Source organism: Eulemur rufifrons, chromosome 4 (assembly GCF_041146395.1).
Source record: "Eulemur rufifrons isolate Redbay chromosome 4, OSU_ERuf_1, whole genome shotgun sequence".
Lineage (NCBI taxonomy): Eukaryota > Metazoa > Chordata > Mammalia > Primates > Lemuridae > Eulemur > Eulemur rufifrons.
Window position 1 is genome coordinate 73,754,155 of NC_090986.1, and position 21,451 is coordinate 73,775,605.

At 32.5% G+C, this 21,451-nt stretch overlaps 1 protein-coding gene across 1 annotated transcript in view; it reads right to left on the bottom strand.

Annotated features, from left to right (window-relative positions):
* Positions 1-21,451, bottom strand: part of PDS5B (PDS5 cohesin associated factor B) — a 165,045-nt gene that overhangs the window by 99,670 nt on the left and 43,924 nt on the right. The window contains exons 3-7 of the mRNA XM_069467361.1: positions 18,167-18,370; positions 12,787-12,873; positions 12,595-12,692; positions 11,826-11,952; positions 4,299-4,379 (exon numbers count right to left, since the gene is read on the bottom strand). Of these exons, the coding sequence (XP_069323462.1) occupies positions 4,299-4,379; positions 11,826-11,952; positions 12,595-12,692; positions 12,787-12,873; positions 18,167-18,370 (597 nt within the window). The remainder of the gene's footprint in view (positions 1-4,298; positions 4,380-11,825; positions 11,953-12,594; positions 12,693-12,786; positions 12,874-18,166; positions 18,371-21,451) is intronic.

Here is a 21,451-nt window from a genome sequence, read left to right on the forward strand (position 1 = left end):
TGGCCTACTGTGGGACTTCTCAGCCTCCATAATTACATAAGCCAATACCCCTAATGAATCCCCTCTCACACATACATACATACAGGTATGCACATATACACATACATTCATATACTACTCACTATTGGATCTGTTTCTCTAGAGAACCCTAACCTAATACAATGCCTTAATCACCTCACTAGGTAAGTTCCTTAAGGGCAAGAGATGACCTCTTGTTCACCTTAGTATATATGGGAGACAACAGCATCTAAGATAAAGCCTTCTTACACCTTCATTGCAAGAGCCAATTGTTTTTAAAATATGTAATTTTGTATTTTTAATACAAAACAACCCCTTTCTAACCCTTTTGGTTTTCTTTTATATTCCGATAAACAATGTGTACATTTATACAAGGTTTACAACTCTAATTAAAATCCAATTAAAAGCACAAACACACACAAGGAAAATCCAAATTTAAACAATTTTTTTCCTATTAGGCAGCTAGCTCTAATTTCCACACTCAGATCATTCATCACACTACTACTGAAATGGGTAAAGATACATGGCGTAATGGCCAAGTTCATGTCTACTTAAAATCTTCCAATCACATAATATATTAACCCAGAGCATACACCACATATTTCTCAACCAGTTTCCTCTGTCTCCATGAAGAAGGTTAAGGATTCTTTACACCATACAAGCTGCCCTCATCTTTCTTCCATGACAGTTAACCCACTACTTGGCTTAATTGGGTTTTTGCTTTGTATATTGAAAGTACAGAGTAAAGAATTTCACATTTCTATGTTTTTTCTGCTCACTTTTAGTTCTCAGGTTGTTTTTAAGGAAAGTTTTTTACATCTATGAACTGGTACAGGCTACCTAACCATGAAGGGAAGAAAAGAACACATTCTATTTTGCTATTCTTTATTGGTTTTAAAAATAACTTGTTTGTACTCTATCAATTTTGTGGGAAAAGAATTACATGACATCAAAGATTAAATTCTTATTCAGGTTGAAAATAAAGTGGCTACTTTGCTTCCATTCACAAATTTTCTCCTGTTTAAAAAATAGTAAAATAAAAACCCTCAATCTACCTTTCCTTAAAAAAGAACAATAATACTTCCTGATCTGGCCACCAGGGTGGTCAAACCATCACCTTATTCTTCTAACAGTCTGGGAAAAACTTATTTGAAAATGAAAAGCAAAAAAAAAAAAACCAAACATTTCCTGATTTAATGTCTCAAATTTCATCAAACACATATATTGAACACTTAACAATCTGAAAAGGCAGTACCCAAGTTGGTCTTCTCCAGTGTATAACAAGAGCCTAGCACAGTGTCTGACACAGAGTAGGCGCTACATATCCAATGCATATTTGGTAAATGAATAATATGCAACAGGTATTATAATGCAAATATGTATAAAATAATCCAAGCCCTTCGTAAGGCTTAAAATTTAGTAGAGGCAGACATAGATTTGATTAAAATATTTCTTCCAAAAATCATTAGTCTTTCATTTACAAATGGGTAACAATTCACACACTACAAATTACATTGTTTGATTTAAAAAAAATGCCTCCCAATCAAAGACATCTCAGGTCACAAATAAATTCTACCTTAGATTTACATGGTTAATTTTAATTATAAAAGTGCTTTCACATTACTTAACATATTCCTTACCACTAACCCAAGCATTTTTAGTGCTAATTTAAAGATGTAAAAACAGAGGTTTAGTGAGAATAAACAACTTAACCAAAATTCTACCTATTTCAACAAGGATTTGATACATTTTCAGTCCAACAAAATAATTTCTTTGATATATCCTAAACTTGTGATAAAAAAAAAGATCTGGTGAAAAATAATATCACCAGTAAGAAATGATCTACATAGGAAATTTTTTGAATTGGCATTGCATACTTTTTGTTTTTGATACTGTTTTAACTTTTTAAAAAACACATGTACTTTTTAGTTCCCTGGGTTGTCATTTTACAAGAAATTCTGTTTTAAAAAAATAACCTACGACACCACCAGTGATTTCTCCAGTCATTATACATATGAATCACTATCTATAAAAAAAACTTGAATGTGTGTATATGCATGAGTCAAAAAGTAACATATAGAAAAGAGAGAGAGGAGAGAAATGAGGTTATTCCTCAGTATCTTACTCCTGTTTTTATTTGCTAATTCTCTACTAGAAAGATAAATGAATAATGGCTATTTCATCTAAAAGTCCAAAAGGGCTAAGAATGACTTCTACCATTATATTAATTTTATCCTACTACATGCCAATTAAGTTCATTAGAAAGTGATTTTACACATAACTATATCATAATTATAAATATGGGTTTGAAGTAGAAAAATAAGAAAACTTATAAGGGAATTAAAGGGAGGAAAAAGCAAGTCTTAATGACTTATTAGTTGACCCACAAATAAGGCAAGGGACAAGAAAACAAGGAGAGATAAGAAAATAATGGACAAGACACTGGGAATAGGTACATAATTGAAAGTGTGTTCAGAGCATTCTGCTAGTCCTCTGACCCCTGTTCCCCAGCTTTTGATAAAATTGTAGTAAGAAAAGAGGAGTTCTATTTCTGTTGGCAAGAACAGCAGGAAATTAACATAAGGTTTAAGCGACAAAGAAATATTTTTACCTTGATTTATCCGAGACTGCTAAAAGTATTTCTTTGGCCTTTTTTCTTTCTTTAATTTTTATTATAAACATTTTCAAATATATAAAAGTTGAGAGCAGAGTATAATGAACCTCATCACCCAGATCAAACAAATATCATCATTCTATTATTTTCCCCAATCACAGAAGAGATATCAACATAGTATGGTGTTCTTTTCTTATTTTTATACCAGGAAAAAAAAAGAGATTAAGGAAATGTTCCCCTAAAAAAACATCTAGCTTGGCAATATCAGTTTAAATAAATGACCACCAGGAGGAGCTCACCTAGTGTTCTCTAATAGGCTATGGAAATAGTCATTCAGAGTCACTTGATGCAAGGAAAAGAGAAGGTATAATTAATCACAGAATGCTTAAGTCTGGGTCTACACACTTCAAGTGCCATTAAGTCAATAATGAAAAAACTCAATCCCACCAATTTATCTCAGCCAATACCCAAGACTCACAAAACTGCAGAAATCAATATTTGGAGTTCCCCACTTAAGATAGATTACATAGAATTTGATTCTACAGCTTCTGAAAGTTCACAATTCAGAACAATTTCCTTACAAATTGAATTCATTTTTCCAAATCATCATATGCTTAGAATTCTTTAAGGTCATAAGCCAGAAACAAAAGTTGTGATTTACAAAGGTACTTTTTTATGAAGCATGCTATTTTTCGAAGTGCATCTTTTCATGATATATTAATACTTATATACTGACTTTAAATTTTTGTATGCTACAAGAACAATTCTCCTTCAGTAAACTTCAGGAGAATTAAATACATAAGTAATTATAAAAGGCTTTCTTTTTTACTTTATTCAAGAAGACAGACTTATATCCTTTACTTTTTGGAAGTGGATGAAAGCAAAAAGCAGGTGGAGGAACAGAGCTGTTACACAATACCAGGGGCCACCATTAATACCAAATTCTATATTGGTGTTCTAGGAGGCACCATTCACATAAAATACCATATGAATGGTGCCATCTAGAGCTGTGCAACTCAATGGAACTATGGAGAGAAAATAAAACTTACTATAAGCTTCTGTGAGTGAACCTAGGAGCTAAAAAATATTTCTTCTAAAAATAAGTACAAGATGGTCAATCATAAATAAGTAGATTTGGGGTGATACTGAAAAGGCTCATTTCACTGCAATTCTTCCTCTTTTTCAGAAAAGATACATTTATACAGAATCTACTCCAGCAACAGTAATAGATAATTAACTTTCACCAAATCACTACTGCCATTCACACTTGCCTTCTTCAATTTCTAGGTCTTGATAATAGTTCACATCTTCTTCTTGTACTAATCAATTCAACCTACAAAAAGCTGTAAGCAAGTTCTCTGAATAATGAACAGTTCCATTTAACTGTATTTCTATCAGTAGAAACAAATAGTGTACCTTGCTAACCAAAATAAAAGTTGTTTTAGTTCATAGGCAATTTGAAAGAAGCAAATGAATGAACAAACAGGATGAGAGTTATTCTTGCAGAAAATACTAAGCAAGAATAATTTCAGTTAAAGAAGAGAAAGAAAATATATAACTTACATCACAAAATAAAAAGTATATACTACATGCTGAAATTTTGCTTCTAGCAAGTCTTTGAACTTTTGGCTTAATCCTTCTGACAACCAATTAAAAGTACACTTACATTGGTAATATACGGTTCAATAGCTTGAGCTGTCCTCTTCAGTAAAGCCTTTGCCAAATCATATGCTTGCTTGTTTAAATTCTGAAAAACATAAATATCTATATTATAGCTCTCTATGAAAAACCAAATATTTCCTGTATTTTGAAAAGCTATTCTTAAGCAAATAAGTGAAAAAACTAAGACTCAATTAGAATAAAAAAGAGAAGGCAAAGCCACTTTTGTTAGGAATAACTGGCCTACAAGATCTTAAGATCCCTTCCATGCAAGGATAACTATATTTGCTTCTTATTTAAACATAATATAAACTAAATAGAAATGGTCAATAAATGTTTATTAAATAGAGAAGGAGATACTCAGTCATTCTCAATCTAGTCCCCAATCAAATCAGTTTAGGTGAGTACAAATACAGGCTGTTCCACTCCAGGTCCAGAAGATTCAAAACATCCTCAGAGGATGAACTGGTATGGGCAGCAATGGGGGCTCGGGAAGGATTCTGGGGCAACTATGGGAAAGAAGATTTACTTGAGAACATCTCAGAGCACAGGTAAGTCCAAGGATACAACAGGAAACAAAATAAATAGTAATATATGGGGAGAAAAGGTACAAGAAAAAATATCTTAAGAAAATGTGTTTCTAAGAGACTTTGATAATGATAGAAGAAACTAAAGATCTAAAGTTGAGTCATTACTCCAATTTAAACATGTTACAGTGAACAAGAATACTGTATATATTCTTAAACTCACATTCTTCACTCAGCATAATTTTAGATTTACCTGCCTGAATGCTTGTATTGTATTATTTCATTCATTTCTAACTGCTGTTTAGCACTTTACTACATAACATGCTTCAGCTTACTATTCTACAGGAACGTTAAAATATATGTATCTTATACATGTGAGAAATAATTTTCTGTAAATTCTATCTTTGCCATTTTCAGTTGGGCTATTTTGTCCTGTTCTTATTCGTAGAATTTCTCCATAAATTCTATACACTAAACCTTCGTCAACTATCGATGCTCTTCAACTTATGATAAGGTTACAATCCTGATAAACCCATCATTAAATGAAAATGCATTTAATACCCCAACAGACCCATCATAAAGTCAAAAAATTATAAATCAATCTATCGTAAGTCAGGGACCATCTGTACATGTGTATCTTAGTCTATATTAGTCTTTTCACAATGTTTATGGTGTCTTAAAGCATACAGAAGTTTTTATTTATATGTTTTTTGATATATAATAGTTGTACATATTTTAGGATACATGTAATATTTTGATACACGTATATAATGTGTAATGACCAAATCTGGGTAACTGAGACATCCATCACCTCAAATATTTATCTCTTATGTTGAAACATTACAAATCTTCCAGCTTTTTGAAATAACTAAAATAAACTACTGTTAACTATAGTTTCCCTACTGTACTAGTACTATCAAATACTAGAACTATTCCTTCTAACTGTATTTTTGTATCCCTTAACCACCTTCTCTTAATTTCCCATCTCCATACCCTTCCCAGGCTCCGGTAACCACCATTCTATCCACTACCTCCATGAGATCTACTTTTTTAGCTCTTCACCGGTGAGTGAGAACATGTGATATTCGTCTTTCTGTGCCAGGCTTATTTCACTTAACATAATGATCTCCAGTTCCATCCACATTGCCTCAAATGATAGGACTGCATTCTTTTTATGGCTGAGTAATAGTCCATTATGTATATACATCACATTTTCTTTATTCATTCATCCATTAATGGATACAGGTTGATTCCGTATCTTGGCTAATGCCAATAGAAGTTTTTAATTTTAATGTAATCAAATATATCAATATTTTCTCGAATGGCTTCTTCTCTTTATATCTTTCTTAAGAAATTCATTCCCACCCTGAGTTTATAAAGATGCTGTTTTTTATTTTCAAATAAAATTTTAAAGATTTACTTTTACAGATTACTTTTTCAGATGTACTTTTCTTTGCCCAGCTATATTTTTTATGTATGGTACAAAATAAGAAATCTAATTTTATTATTTTCCATAGGGTAGTAAATTGCCCTAAAATCATTAAGTAGTCCATTATTCCTTCCAATGACTTGTATTAATAATAGAAGAAATGTTGGGAGATTTGTTATTGTTATTTATGGAAGAGGAGACCCAGTATCATAATGATGTCAATTTCTACATACTGGTCAATAATTCAATTAAAATAGAAACTGGTAGCATGTGCATGTGTATGTAAATTGACAAGCTGAATTTAAAGTTCATATGAAGAGCAAATGGCCAGTAATAACAAAACAATTTTGAAAAAGAATAAGAAAGTGGAGATCTGATGTTAAGACTTACTTTCATACATCCCTTTGACTATAATCAGGCAGTAATAGACAAAGGAACATTGGAAGTAATGGAGAATTTATAAGTGGATACATGGTTATATAGAAACTGAGACAGTGGGTATTATTAATACCCAGTCAACTACAATGATTTTCAACATAAATGTCATGCACATTTTTATTAAATTTCTAAGTACTTTATGTCTTTATTAAAGCTACAAGTCAAAATTTTTTGAAATTATGCTAACAGATTTTTGTATATTCTTATATCTAGCAACCTTCCATAACTTTCTGATCTGTTCTAGAAATTTATCTGTACATTGTTTTGTGCTTTCTGCACAGGCAATGATATCATCTGCAAATAACTTTAGTTTTGTTTCTTCTTTCTCATCCTTTTATATTTTGTCTTGTTTTATTTCACTGAATTAAGACCCCTAGTATAATGCTGGTTAGAATTAGCATATTTGCCTTCTGCCTGAGTAAAAGTGACATTTTTACAATGTTCCTAACTTCAAAGATAATGTTTCAACATTTCATCATTAAATATTGTACCGTACGTATCTCCATGTCAGTTTAAGGAAGTTCCTTTCTATTTCAAATTTGCTAAGAATTTTTATCATAAATTATACTAAATTTTATCATTCTTTTTCTCTATCTATTAATATTTTTCTTTTTGATCTATTAATTTAAACAAATATTAGTCTATCACTAACATTGTCTAATTTTTTTTTTTTTTTTTTTTGAGACAGTCTCGCTCTGTTGCCTGGGCTAGAGTGAGTGCCGTGGCGTCAGCCTAGCTCACAGCAACCTCAAACTCCTGGGCTTAAGTGATCCTACTGCCTCAGCCTCCCGAGTAGCTGGGACTACAGGTATGCACCACCATGCCCGGCTAATTTTTTCTATATATAATTTTAGTTGGCCAGATAATTTCTTTCTATTTTTAGTAGAGACGAGGTCTCGGTCTTGCTCAGGCTGGTCTTGAACTCCTGACCTCGAGCGATCCACCCGCCTCAGCCTCCCAGAGTACTAGAATTACAGGCGTGAGTCACCGAGCACGGCTCAGCATTGTCTAATGTTGATCCATCCTTGTATTTCTAAAATAAAGCTAATTTGGTCATTATCAATAGTACTCTATACCATTCTAGAAGCTATTATTTTATATTGGATTTATATGAGGATATTCACAAGTTCAATTAGCCTATGATTCTCTTTTCTTGCTTAGTTCTTGCCTGGTTTCCCTATGAAGAGCATACTCTGCTCAAAAGTGAGTTATGGAGTATCCCTCCTGTTCTATAATCTGGAAGTTTACTGAAGATTAGGACTATTTGCTGCTTCAATTGTTGTTGGTTTGAGTTCTGCTGCTGTTATTGCTGCTGCTGTTACTGTTGCTATTGTTTGAAATGAAAATGAAAGCTTTGTTTTAGAAGTAGAATTTTTAAAACCAATTACATTTCTTTATTGGTTAAAGGCTACTCAAGATTTTCTCTAGGGACAAATTTGGCAAGTTATATTTTCTAGGAATTCTTTCTCATTTCTAATATGTTGGTACAAAATATTGTTCATGGAACCATGTTTTGATCTGTTCCATGTCTGTGTTCCTTATTGCATTCTAAAACTGTTACCATGTCCCATTCTTTGATTCAACTTGAGAAGCATCTGCCTATTTAATACATTCTTCAAATTACCAACTTTGGGTTTTGGTTAAATGTCACTGTCTTTTCTATTTCACTAATTTCTGCTCTTCACTGTTTTCTTCCTTGTACACTTTGTTTATTCTGATAATGTTTTCATAACTTCTTAAAATGGACACTTAGCTATAAAGTTACATTTAAGCTGCATTTCACAAGTTTTAATATGTATCATTCTAATTATCATTTCTAAATATTTTATAACTGCCATTATGATTTGTTTTGCCAGATTAATTATGCTTGCCATTAAACTTGTAGTTTTGTGTTTCAAATCCTCAATATTCTTACAAACTCTTGGTCTACTTTATTTATAATCACTGAAAAACGTGTTAAAATGGCACACTAAATTGTGATTTGCTTCTTTCTCCCCCTACTTCATTCAATTTGTGCTTTATATATTTTGAATCTGTGTGCATACAAGTTTAGATATCTTCCCAAGTACTGAACCTTTTATTATTATTACATAAAGCCCTTCTTTATCCAGTAAAGACTACTAAGTCTAATATTAATATAAGCCATCTCAGTTTTCTTTCAGTTTGTATTTGCCTGACAAGTCTTTTCCCCATCCTTTTATATTCAACCTTTTTGTGACTATATTTTAGTTTTATTTCTTAATAAGAACCAGCTGGATTATCTTTAATCCAATCTAACAATCTGTTTTATGTGGTAAATACAGGCCATTTACATTTATTATAATTCTTCCTTTTATTGTAATCCTTAAAATTTTAACATGAATACTTCATTTAAAGTTCAAGGTTAAACAACACCAACAATAGCTCTAAATACTTCCTGATCATCCCAGGATCACATCACCCATTAACTCTATTAAACCACTCAATCTTATATATTTATTTGTATCTAGTACTTTAAGACCTCTTTGTTAATACCCCTTTAATTAACATTATAATTATTACTGCTACTTTTAATATGTATCAGTTCTTATTTAGAGCATTTCTTGTTCACCACTATTTCTTATATCTCACTTCTCAACTCAATTTCCTTCATCCTAAAGTACTCACTCGCATAGTTTCTTTCAGGAAGACTACTGACTCATGAATACTTAATATCTTCATTTAACTCAAACTGGACACGCAATTCTAGGTTGACAATTATTTTACCTTAGCCCCCTGGAAATATACTTCCATTATTTTCTGGCATCTATCATTGCAATTTAGAAGTCAACAATCAGTTTAACCTTCATTCTTTGGTAAGGGCTATACATGCCTTTTCATTCTGGGCACTTTATATATTATTTCTGTTTTGGTGTTCCACAATTTCTCCAGGATATTCCTGGACAGGGATTTCTTCCTTATTTATTCTGCTTGTTATACCTTTTTCTACCTATTCCCTAAATTCATGCTTTTCACTAATTCTGGAATATTTTTAAGTTAATTTCTACTTGAATATCATCTCTTCTCTGCTCTCTGTTGTCCTGAAATCACCATTAAATAAATACATTGGACCTTATTTTTCTTGTTTTTTTTTATCTCATTGTATCTATATCATTTTCTCATATCTATCCCAGCTCTCTGAAATTATATATAATCCAATCAAGATTTTAATTTCAATCGCCATTTTTCCCTTCTAATAAGTTTTCTCCTAGCTCCTTTCATATGTCTAGTTATTGTGTTTTTTTAGCTCTTATCTAAACATATTTTATCATTAATCCTTTTAAGGGTATTTATGATTTTTTAAACTTTGTTAGAATGTTTTATTCAGTGCCATAAACATTCACTAAACTACACAAAGCTAAAATTATGCAAAGGACTGCCAAAGTGCCTCAAGAAATTTCCAGTCTAAGCTAAACAGAGTAAGTAGAGGATTGAATTCTAAGTAGATGGTAGAAGATTCCAGCTCCTGTATTTACAGATAGGGGGTTAAGTAGGTCCTAGGATTCTAGTTTCTGGAAATATCTAGAGACCCCCTCCCTAAAGCATGGCCAAGGAGAAAATGTGCATTTAGGAAGTGCCCTGAACAAAGTTTTTTTCATAGCAATGGATAGATGGAAGCCTTGAATGCCTCTGGTAGTCAAGTTGCTAGGTGTAGAAAGTCAAACTCAATACTGAATCTGCACCCAGGAAGGACTGTCTTGCAGAGTTCACAAGCCGATGTGGGATCTACAAGGCTGGGTGTCCAGTCAAGTGCAGCCCCTTTGGGAGGCCTACTGAGTCTCCTCCTAAAAACCCAGCCTTCCTTTCTAGGGCATTCTGTGGTTGGATTCATGATCCCCCTCTCCCACCTAAGTACATGGGGCAGAGAGCTTACAGTATCAGGCCAAGTACCCCTGCTCATCTGCCCTCGGAAAGTAACAGTAGCTGGGTCCCAGGCCAGTTTTTAAAGCTCATTTAATAAAAAAGGATAACAGGTATCCCTAACCAGATGTGGGCACTTAGATGAAGGAGGCAGTCTCCTACCTTCCCTCTCTTTCACAGTCACCAGTGAAAAGGGTGAGGCTGGCTGGGTGGAGTCAGGACACAGTGAACTGCATCCAGGATGCACAGTGGGAAGAATGTGAGAGGCAGGTGAGGAGCAAATGGTAGCTGGCTCAGAGCCCACAGCACACCAGCATGTATGATTTTTATCTAAAAAATATATTATCTGCATTTTTGTAATCTAATCTTGCTACTTACAGTATCTGCTGACTTTTAGCACTGATAGACTAATTCTTTTAAGAATTTGGAAATCTGGGGTGAGGCAAAGGCAATATATGTAACCTAAACATTTGTACCCCCATAATATGCTAAAATAAAAAAATTTAAAAATTAAAAAAAAAAAGAATTTGGACATTTTGGATTATGAGATCATTTTTATTGAAATATTATTTGCGTCAATGCTGTGTAGCTATAGACTAAGATTGTATCTTGCCAGAGAGGTCTTAAATTTGCAAAGATCTTCATACTGGTGATTCCTGTGCTCCTCTCCTTAACCCAGATCCCTTCTATGTCACAGAACCGTATCTAGAACTGGAGAGTCAGTCATTTTCAAAAATCAAAACACATACACACACACATACACACACACACACACACACACACACACAAAAAAAAAAATAAACACATCCTGATCAACATCACCCAGGCAAGAAAAACTGCCATCATCATATCCCTTGTCTCCGGATTAGTAGAGATTTCCTTTTTAATTTCACCCCTCCTCTCTATATTACCACTGTCTTTTAGGTAAGACTCTAACTGGTTCCCCCTCCCAACATGTAAAGTTATATAATAGAATCTACATAGCTATTAACTCACTCCCTAAAATACACTCTATATAAAACTAAATTATCACAGATATTTTATTACATGACTAAATCTATTATTTCTTCTTTTCATTTAGTGACTAATAAGTATATCGTGTTTTATTACACATTAAATATAATAAATACATATTAATCAACAGATTCTCCAAAACTAAGGTTATAGCAGGATAAATTGTATTTAGAATCTAAGCACAAATTTTGGACCTTAATATCAATGAGCTTTAGACATATTTCAGTATTTATATACTACTACTTACTTTATGAGCAGGTACCAGGTTTACTAAAACTGTATCCAAAAGCTCCTGAGATACTGTATCACCTTCACAAATAATAGAGCTCATGAGGTCTACCATGTGCATATGAACTTTCTGATTGTGGCCATTGCTGAAATTCAAAATAGACATTTTATTTAAAGTATAACTGAGGTGTACAGGATTTCTTCATAAGATGATACTGAAAAACATTACACTTTATAAAAAGATACTAAAATATTAAATAAAATTCTATATATTCATTTAGAGCTTCCCTGTCTCCCAAATCTTACAATAGTATCCAAAGTATATTTTTAAACTACATTTCTTAGATTACTTTTCCCTAATTTTAGCCAGTTTCACAATTAAAAATGATTAAATCAAAAGCAACTTCAGTTTTGCCTTAAATTCAGAAAATCAAATTGCTATGAAGTTAATTCTAATAAATAATTTTAAACAATGCACAAAAAGTTCAAATAGCCACATGCATTAAGGAGTTTATATGTATTAATAACTTAAATACATATATAATGTAATCCAAAAAATATTTTATATTGGCCTTATGCCACTTCTCTAACAAGTAATTGCTTATAATACAAAATTGATTAAACACTATTCATTTTAAAAACACCTGTAAGAATAAATTTAAATAAATTTAAGCTACAACTCTTGGCCTTTTAATATTCATATCAGATTATGCAGATTCACCTGTAAGTTAAAAATTCTTTAGTTTTATATTTTTAAAAATATTATATACTTAGTGAAATAAACTTACTTTATAACTGAGAATAAAGTTCTGTATAGTTGGGTAAAAATTTCATTGCTATCTTCTAACTCGAAGCATATGTTATATGACTTGACCCAAGCAATGTTCTAAAAATAAGAGGTTAAAAAGGTAAACACTTTGGTAAAAATATATAAGCACAAAAAACTACTTTAAATTATCACCTCAAGATATATTACTTACCTCAAGTAAATAAAAATACCTATTGAATTGTGGGCTTTTTGTATCTTCTAGCCCCTTCAACTGCCTTGTTATAAACATAAATATATCCTTTAAAAAAAAAGACAGAGTATTGTTTAGGTTATGAATGTTAAGTGATAATATTCACTAAACTCCTAAAGCTAATTCAGTACTCGTGTGTACATATCATGATAAACCATAAATACTGTAAAGAAAAAACTGTATTTGGCTAGAATTTTTAAAAAGTACATCTTTATATGAACACTAAATGTATTACTATCCTTCATAGGAAAATAGTAAATCATTTACCATGATCTTAAAGTATATTAAAAAAAACTTCATCTTATAGCAAGTTAAACAAATAGACCTGAAAACTGAGTCCACTAAAATTTATACCATTTTTAGAATAAAAATTGTTGCAATGACTGAGAGCTGATAAGGTTTGCTGGAACAGCACAATATATGGTAATTCCATAGGAAAAGCACAGCTTAGGAATATTATAATTTAACAAAAAAAAAAAACAAACAAAAAAAAAAACAAAAACCACCAAGTGACAAAGACAGTAGATCCCATACAGAATACTTAAAAGACCAACAGAAGTCAACCTGTCAAAATTCCTATCTCATCACTGTAATTGCTTGCTTTTCCCCACCATTTCCCAATCTATTCCCATCTGTTGCTTTTGATTTTTGATCACACCCCCCTGTACCTGGATAGACAGGTTCAATGTCACTCTGAGTCAAGTTTTTATGGAAATGAGTTTCAAGAGAAACGTAGATGTTTTTGAACAGTTTGAAAAAGGCTTAAGGTTAGAAAAATTAATTCTGCAAAGGAAGCATGATATCAATCAATAAAAGAAAAAATGTTTCCCTTTTAGTAAAACAGCAAGCATATTTTAAAAGGAAAACAATTTAATATGTAAATGACTATGTAGCTTTTTAAGAAAAGTCCTATCAAAAGTACCCCCTTCAAAAGACAACAACAAAAAAAACCATAGGCCGGTATCTCTGATGAACATAGAGGCAAAAATCCTCAACAAAAATAACAGCAACCCAAATTCACCAACACATTAAAAAGATTATCCATGATGATCAAGTGAGCTTCATCCCATGGTTCAACAAACGCAAATCAATCAATGTGACACATCGCAGCCACAGAACCAAGGACAAAAACCCTATGATCATTTTAATTGATGCTGAAAGAGCATTCAATAAAATTCACACCCCTTCATAATAAAAACTCTCAAAAAACTGGGTATAGAAGGAACATACATCACCATGACAAAAGTGATATACAACTAGACAGCTAGTGTCATACTGAACAGGAAAAAACTTAAAGCCTTTCCTCTAAGATCTTGAACAAGACAAGGATGCCCACTTTTACCACTATTATTCAACATAGTACTGGAATTTCTAGCTAGAGCAATCAGACAAGAAAAAGAAATAAATGACATCCAAATTGGAAAGGAAGAAGTCAAATTATTCTTGTTTCCATAGCATATGATCTTTTATCTAGAGAAACCTAATGACTCCACAAAAAAAACTATAAGAACTGATGAACAAATTCAGTAAGATTGAAGGATACAAAAATCAACCTCCAAAAATCAGTAGCATTTCTATATGCTAACACTAAACAATCTGAAAAAGTAATCTCATTTACAACAGCTACAAATAAAATATTTAGGAATAAACTTAAAGAAGTGAAAGATCTCTACAATAAAAACTATGAAACACTGGCAAAAGAAATTGAAGAGGACACACAAAAAAATGGGAAGATATTCCATGCTCATGGGTAGGAAGAATCGATATTGTTACAATGTCTATACTACCCACAGCAATCTACAGATTCACCAACATTTTTCACAGAAATAGAAAAAGTAATCCTAAAATGTATATGGAACCACAAAAGACCCAGAATAGCCAAAGCCTCTTAAGCAAAAAGAACAAAACCAGAGGAATCACATTACCTAACTTCAAATTATACTACAGATCTATAATAACCAAAGCAGCATGATAATAGCACAAAAACAGACACACAGACCAAGGGAACAGAACAGATCAGAGAATCCAGAAACAAATCCACACATCTATAGTAAACTCACTTTTGACAATGGTGCCAAGAACATACATTGGGGAAAGCACAGTCTCTTAAATAAATAAGAAAACAGAATATCGGTATGCAGGTGAATGAAACTAGATCCTTATCTCCTGCCATATACAAAAAGCGGACCAAAATGGATTAAAGACTTAAGTCTAGGACTGGAAACTATGAAACTACTGAAAGAAAACACTGGGGAAACATTTCAGGACATTGGTCTGAGAAATTATTTCTTTAATAATACCGCAAACGCACAGGCAACCAAAGCAAAATTAGACAAATGGGATCATATCAAACTAAACACGTCTGCACAGCAAAGAAAACAACCAACAGAAGGAAGAGATAACTCACAGAAAGTATCAGATAACCCATCTGACAAGGGATTAATAACTAGCATATACAAGGAGCTAAAACAAATCAATAGGAAAAAATCAAATATTGCTACTTAAAAAATGGGCAAAAGATATGAATAGACATTTCTCAAACGAAGGCATACAAACGGCCAATAGGTATATGAAAAAATGCCCCACATCATTAGTCATCAGAGAAATGCAAATCAAAACTACAATGAGATATGATCTTGGCCCAGTTAAAATAGCTTTTATCCAAAAGACAGGCAATAATGAATGCTGGAAAGAATGTGGAGAAAGAGAACCATCATACACTACTGGTGAGAATGTAAATTAGTGCAACTACTATGCAGAACAGTATGAAGGTTCCTCAAAAAATAAAAAATAGAATCATCATGTGACCCAGCAATCCTGCTGTTAAGAATATATCCAAAATACAGGAAATCAGTATATCAAAGAGATATCTGCATTCGCATGTTTATTATAGCACTATTCACAACAGTCATCAACGGATGGCTAAGCATCCATCAATAGAGGAATGGATAAAGAAAATGTGGTACATATACACAATAAAGTATTATTCACCCATAAAAAAAGAATGAAATTCCGTCATTTTCAACAACATGGATGGAGCTAGAGAATATAATGTTAAATGGAATAAACAAAGCACAGAAATACAAATCGCACATATTCTCACTCACATGTGGGAGCTAAATATTTAAACAATTGATCTCATGGAAACGAGAGAGCAGAATGATGGTTACCAGAGGCTGGGAAAGGTAGCGGGGAGGGGGGATAAAGTCAGGATGGTTGGTGGGTGCAAAAATATAGTTAGATAGAATGAACAATATTTGATAGCACAACAAAGTGACCACAGTCAACAAGTTATACTATACTTTAAAATAACTAAAAAGTGGAATTTAAATGTTCCTAACACAAAGAAATGGTAAATGCTTGAGGTGATAGATACCTCAATTGCACTGAGTTGATTAATACCCATTGTATGCTTATATCAAAACATCACATGCACCCTACAAATAATATAATTATGTACCCATAATTAAAAATAAAAATTTTTTAAAGTACACCCTTCAAAAAATGGTCACTTAAAAAATTACTTGGATAGTAGTGCTGTATAAAATACGTTCTCCACGAATAAATCCTTCCTGATTGTCTAATAGAGAACACATGCCATATTGACTCTATCTGGAGATGGAAAGACAACAGTCATTTATAACCTCACCAACAATAACTGATCTAAACATGAAGCCAGCTGTATAAAAAGGGTTTGCTGATGACAATAACAAACTTACAGTGGAAAGGTGAGGATCAAGGTATTACAGTTTTCTAATATGTATAATACTACCATAGATTTTAAAAAATATGAACTTGATGCTAATCAAAATAGAATTATCCCACAAACATTTAGAAAGCACTCTCAAAATCAGTAATTTTCAAGTACTATCCTCCTAAAAGAAAAAATAGACATTAAGAATAAGACCAAAAAATTTGCCATATAAATAAAGTACTTCAAAATTTTTGGCTAGGGAATGACCCACAAAGATCCTAATCTTACCTGCTCAATAGTCTTCTCATAAATTGTCCTATTATAAATAGTACAGATATGTAGCTACTCCTTTAGGAGAACTTTTCTTTACCCCAATGCCTTGAAATAGGTCACTGATTATACAAACTGAGAAATCCCCAAGAGAAGTAAATAAATTGTGTAGTAGCAGTCCTAAGTAGGCTTTCTCTTCATGAGAATGCCAACAAGACATCCAGTGAGGAAGAGCCAGAGCCTACAGCCAAAGAAATAGAATCATTCCTTAAGCCAATTAATAAGCATCTCCAAATTAGAGGTTTACAATTAGAAATCATGCCTTACACCTGGATTCACAAATACAGACCAACTCATGTTATCTACATTAAGTCTCTGACCATTCTCAAAGTTTAAAATTCAATTCCACTTTTAATTGATAAATATTGGCCCTCTACTTCCCCCATCTTCTGCACAGCTCTAATTATTTCATGCTTTCTACTAGCATTTTTCAAAATGGATTAATCATGTTATTCTCATCTTTTAAAAATTTTTTGCATTCATATGGTTTTACTTATAACTACCATAACTAAGTACATGTCTTTTCTACCTTAACATTAAAATTTCTACCTTAACATTGTATGTTCTTCAAAACAATTCACATCATACCTTCCATTAAATGAACTAGGAATATATATTATTAAATTCAGGTTTATACTAGCTACTGTCTTTTAAACAAATAAAGGCCATGGTTTTCAATATGGATTTTCAAAAAAGAAAAGGAATTGCCTTTTCTTAAATTGCCTTTTCCTAAAATTATATTGAAAGAAACAAAGCTAATATAAAAAGTATACACTGTATTAATCTACTTCTTAGCCTCAAAATCAGGAATTTTTTTTCAAAAGTAAGTTCTAAAGAAAACAGAAGTTTAACAAAAGATTACTGTAGCAAACATCAAAGAATCCAGGCCAGGCACAGTGGCTCATGCCTGTAATCCCAGCACTTTGAGAGGCTGGGGGCGGGAATCACTTGAAGCCAGGAGCTGGAGAACAGCCTGAGCAACATGTAGAAACCCCGTCTCTACAAAATACTTTAAAAAAAAAAAAAAAAATTAGTCAGGCATGGTGTACACGCCTTGTAGTCCTAGCTAGTCAAGAGGCTGAGGTTGGATGATTGGTTGAGCCCAAGAGTTTGAAGCTGCAGTGAGCTATGATGACGCCGCTACACTCTAGCCTGGGCAACAGAGAGAGACTCTGTCTCAAAAAAAAAAAAAAAAGAAAGAAAGAAAACAAACAAAAAAAAAGAATCCAAGAAATTATCTAAATACTTTAACACCCATTTTAGTTAGAAAGATAAACCAAAGCATCAATCAATCTTGGAGTTCTTTACAGTACTTGCCTTTAGTTTATCAGGGGATGTGTAAGGAGCTTCAGGAGCATAAATCCTGAAAATATCAGCAAGGCAGCAGGCTACTAGTAAGCGAACATCTTTATCAGGATGCTTGAGGAAAAAATCTGAAGCAAGATGTAAAGCTAGGTTTAGATAAAGCTCCTTTTCTTCTTCAGAGTCCTGGTCCATATCCATGAAAGTTTTCACAACCATCTATACAAAAACAAAATAATCAAATGAAATATTCCATGTAAAAGTAGAGTCATTTGTTATAAAGGCCATATTAATTGCAAAGGTTAACTTCAAATAAATATACTTTCATTTTTCTGCAAAAAGTGTCTACTTGAGAGAACAAGATCCCTTTAAAACTACAGGGTAAACTTTTCTTTAAAAGACTAAGTAAAATATTTTTCATCTACCCAACATATCTGCTAACCAGATTTTAAAAGTTTAAAATTAGCCTGATGTAGCAGTCATTATTGGAAGAAATCCAGTAGAGTATTTGTTGAAACTTCTGGTCTCACTTGTACAACTGAACTAAAAGGGGTATGCCCTTAAAACTACCATCCCTTTCTTTAAAAATAACATTTCTAATCATTAAGAGAAAAAGTATGTACCTACAGAAAACTTGGATGGATTACAATTTAGTTTTCCATCTGAGCCACTAAACCACTCCAGTCACATAGTTTTATATATTCAACTAAAAAAGTATAAATGGATTCAAGACAGGATGTCAAAGGTGCATCCTTCAACATTAAAAAGCTACCATGATGTGACCATCATAAACATCCAACAAAATATTGCTTGTGCCACAGTAAAAGAGAATACAATATGGATAGTTCATTGATTCAATGGCATGTATGTGGTGAACGGAATGAAGCTACCGGGAATGGTTCCTTTTTCAAAAATATTTACATAAAAGAAGGGGGGGTAGAAAGTAGACTGGTGACAAAGGGTATAGTATGAATTCTGTGAAGCATTTTCTCTAATTTCAATATTAGTAGTTACAATATAACCACAGTCCGTGCTATTCCTACTTCAAAGGAGACTTAACAAAATTGCCTATCTTGATAGGAATTGACATTTAAATACAACTCCAATGGAAATGTGACCATTCACCATCCACTAGGTGGTGCTGCAAATACTAAGCAACAAGTAGGGCTGGCCACCAAGTATCAACCTCTATGCTTTGGTCCTTTATGCTGCAAGGATTTCCACTTGCTGTAGAGCTAGACTTCTGAGTAAAAAACGGTTCAATTTCATACTAAATTCTCAGAGCAGCCGTGGAAACATTGTTTCTCACAATGCAACCCCTTATTTCTATTATGCCAGATGCCAGAACCAACAGTAGACTAATCCTTCCCATCAGGCAGCACAGTTGGTTTAACACATTAACTGCCATGAGAGTTCTATAACTCACTCTAGTTTTGACCCCAGGGCCGCATGAAGCATATATAAAATCTTACTTGTTGATGTTATTATTGTTACAATTAATGTTGACAATTTAATCCTAAAAACATGGATTAAATGAATAGAAGTCAATAAATTTTGTTTTTCTATTTATGTTTACCTTAAACACTCAAAAGTTTTTATTCTACTTTCGTAGAATAAAACTCTGGCCCCAAGGAAAAGTTGCTGATCTTTTTGTGTGGCAGGCAATGTGCTAAGGGTGTGATACCCAAGGGCTATTCTTCTAACTTCTTAATTTTATTACTTTTAAGATATATGCTTTGATTGCCTATTTGTTTATGAAAAGACACAAAGAGAAAAAAGAGAACTAGGTGCATAGAACTATCTCTTTCTCCAGATCTCTTCACCAAAGAGTGAGACAACATTAAGTATATTTTGAATTAAATGTTATAGCAAAAATAAATTATATAAACAATGTCACCTTCTATATTAACAAACTGTTATAATTTATAAAACTTACACAGGTACTTGTACATATAAAAAATTACTATTGTCCCACAAAAAAATCCTTTTTATATTTCTCTAAGAAGGAAAATACTAAAAACAGTGGAAAGTATAAATTAGGGTAATATGTGAAGAAAAGTATAACCAGATTACTGCCAGTCATGGATGACTACAAAATAATAAAAGCATACTACAAACACTATTGTGAGTACTATGGAAATCATTCCACCAAGACTAAACACAAAGTTTGCTCAAGGTCTGGATAATGAAAATTCCTTACTACTGTCTACAACTCAAATGGTATTATAAAACTCATTAATAACTTATGAGTCCTCCAAATTAAAAAAGATCTCTGAGAAAATAACATCTCTAAAAGACACTAAATGCTAATGAGCGTTTAAGTGTAGGTTCTACATTCAGAATTAGTTTCTTAGCAAACAACAGACACGTTTACCTAACATTCTTGGAATATATAAGCAAATCCGAGGCAATAAACATATTAGTCTCTCTAGAAATTCAATAGGTCAAGAGAAGGTAAATACACAGAAAATGAAGTAAGTCATATACAGGAGTTTGTAGCTTGACTGTTTTTAATAAAATATGCATAAGTTCCTGACTGGATAAAATATCCACCTATTAGTAAATTTAATCAGCTCAAAGATATCTTTCCCTCTCAATAATAAACATCTGATACCTGGCATTCTAATACTTTACATATTAATACAAATAAGACTTTATATGAAATTTATAATACTTTTAGCATCCTTTTTTTCTTATTAAAATACACCAGGTAGACACATAAAATAGTACTTTGTTTTAAGCTTCCTGGGCCTTTAATGATTAATTTAGGAAAGTTTTTCAGTCCTGACATCCAGGTAAATAATAACATACCAAGCAACATAAATGTCTAGGTAGATACAACCTAGAAGGAAAAAAATGCCCAAAAATAAAGACCATCTAAACTAACTGATAAATCACCTTAACGTTCTCCATAGCCACTATGCTCCTTTAACCATTTTAACAATCACAGGGACCATCATGGCCCTGAAAGAAAAGGTGAAACATATTCAAATACATATAAAGAGACCCTAGCCATATAGTGACTAACGTATCTATGGAAGTTCACCAGCAATCTTGATTCACTGCTACATGTCAGAAGCAGAGGGAGAAGCTAACAGTCACTTTGATGTACTCTCAAAATAACTTAGGTACAAAATAACTAAGGTACAGCCTGAGTATTCAGTATAAAGACTTAAAATTTCCTTTCTCAGAGTAAAATGGTTGTTTTTAGGGGAAAAAATGAAACAAGATAAAGGAGACAAATTTGTACCCAAAAAAAGGAATGTAAGAGTATTACAGACTTCTTTATATTCAAGTGTA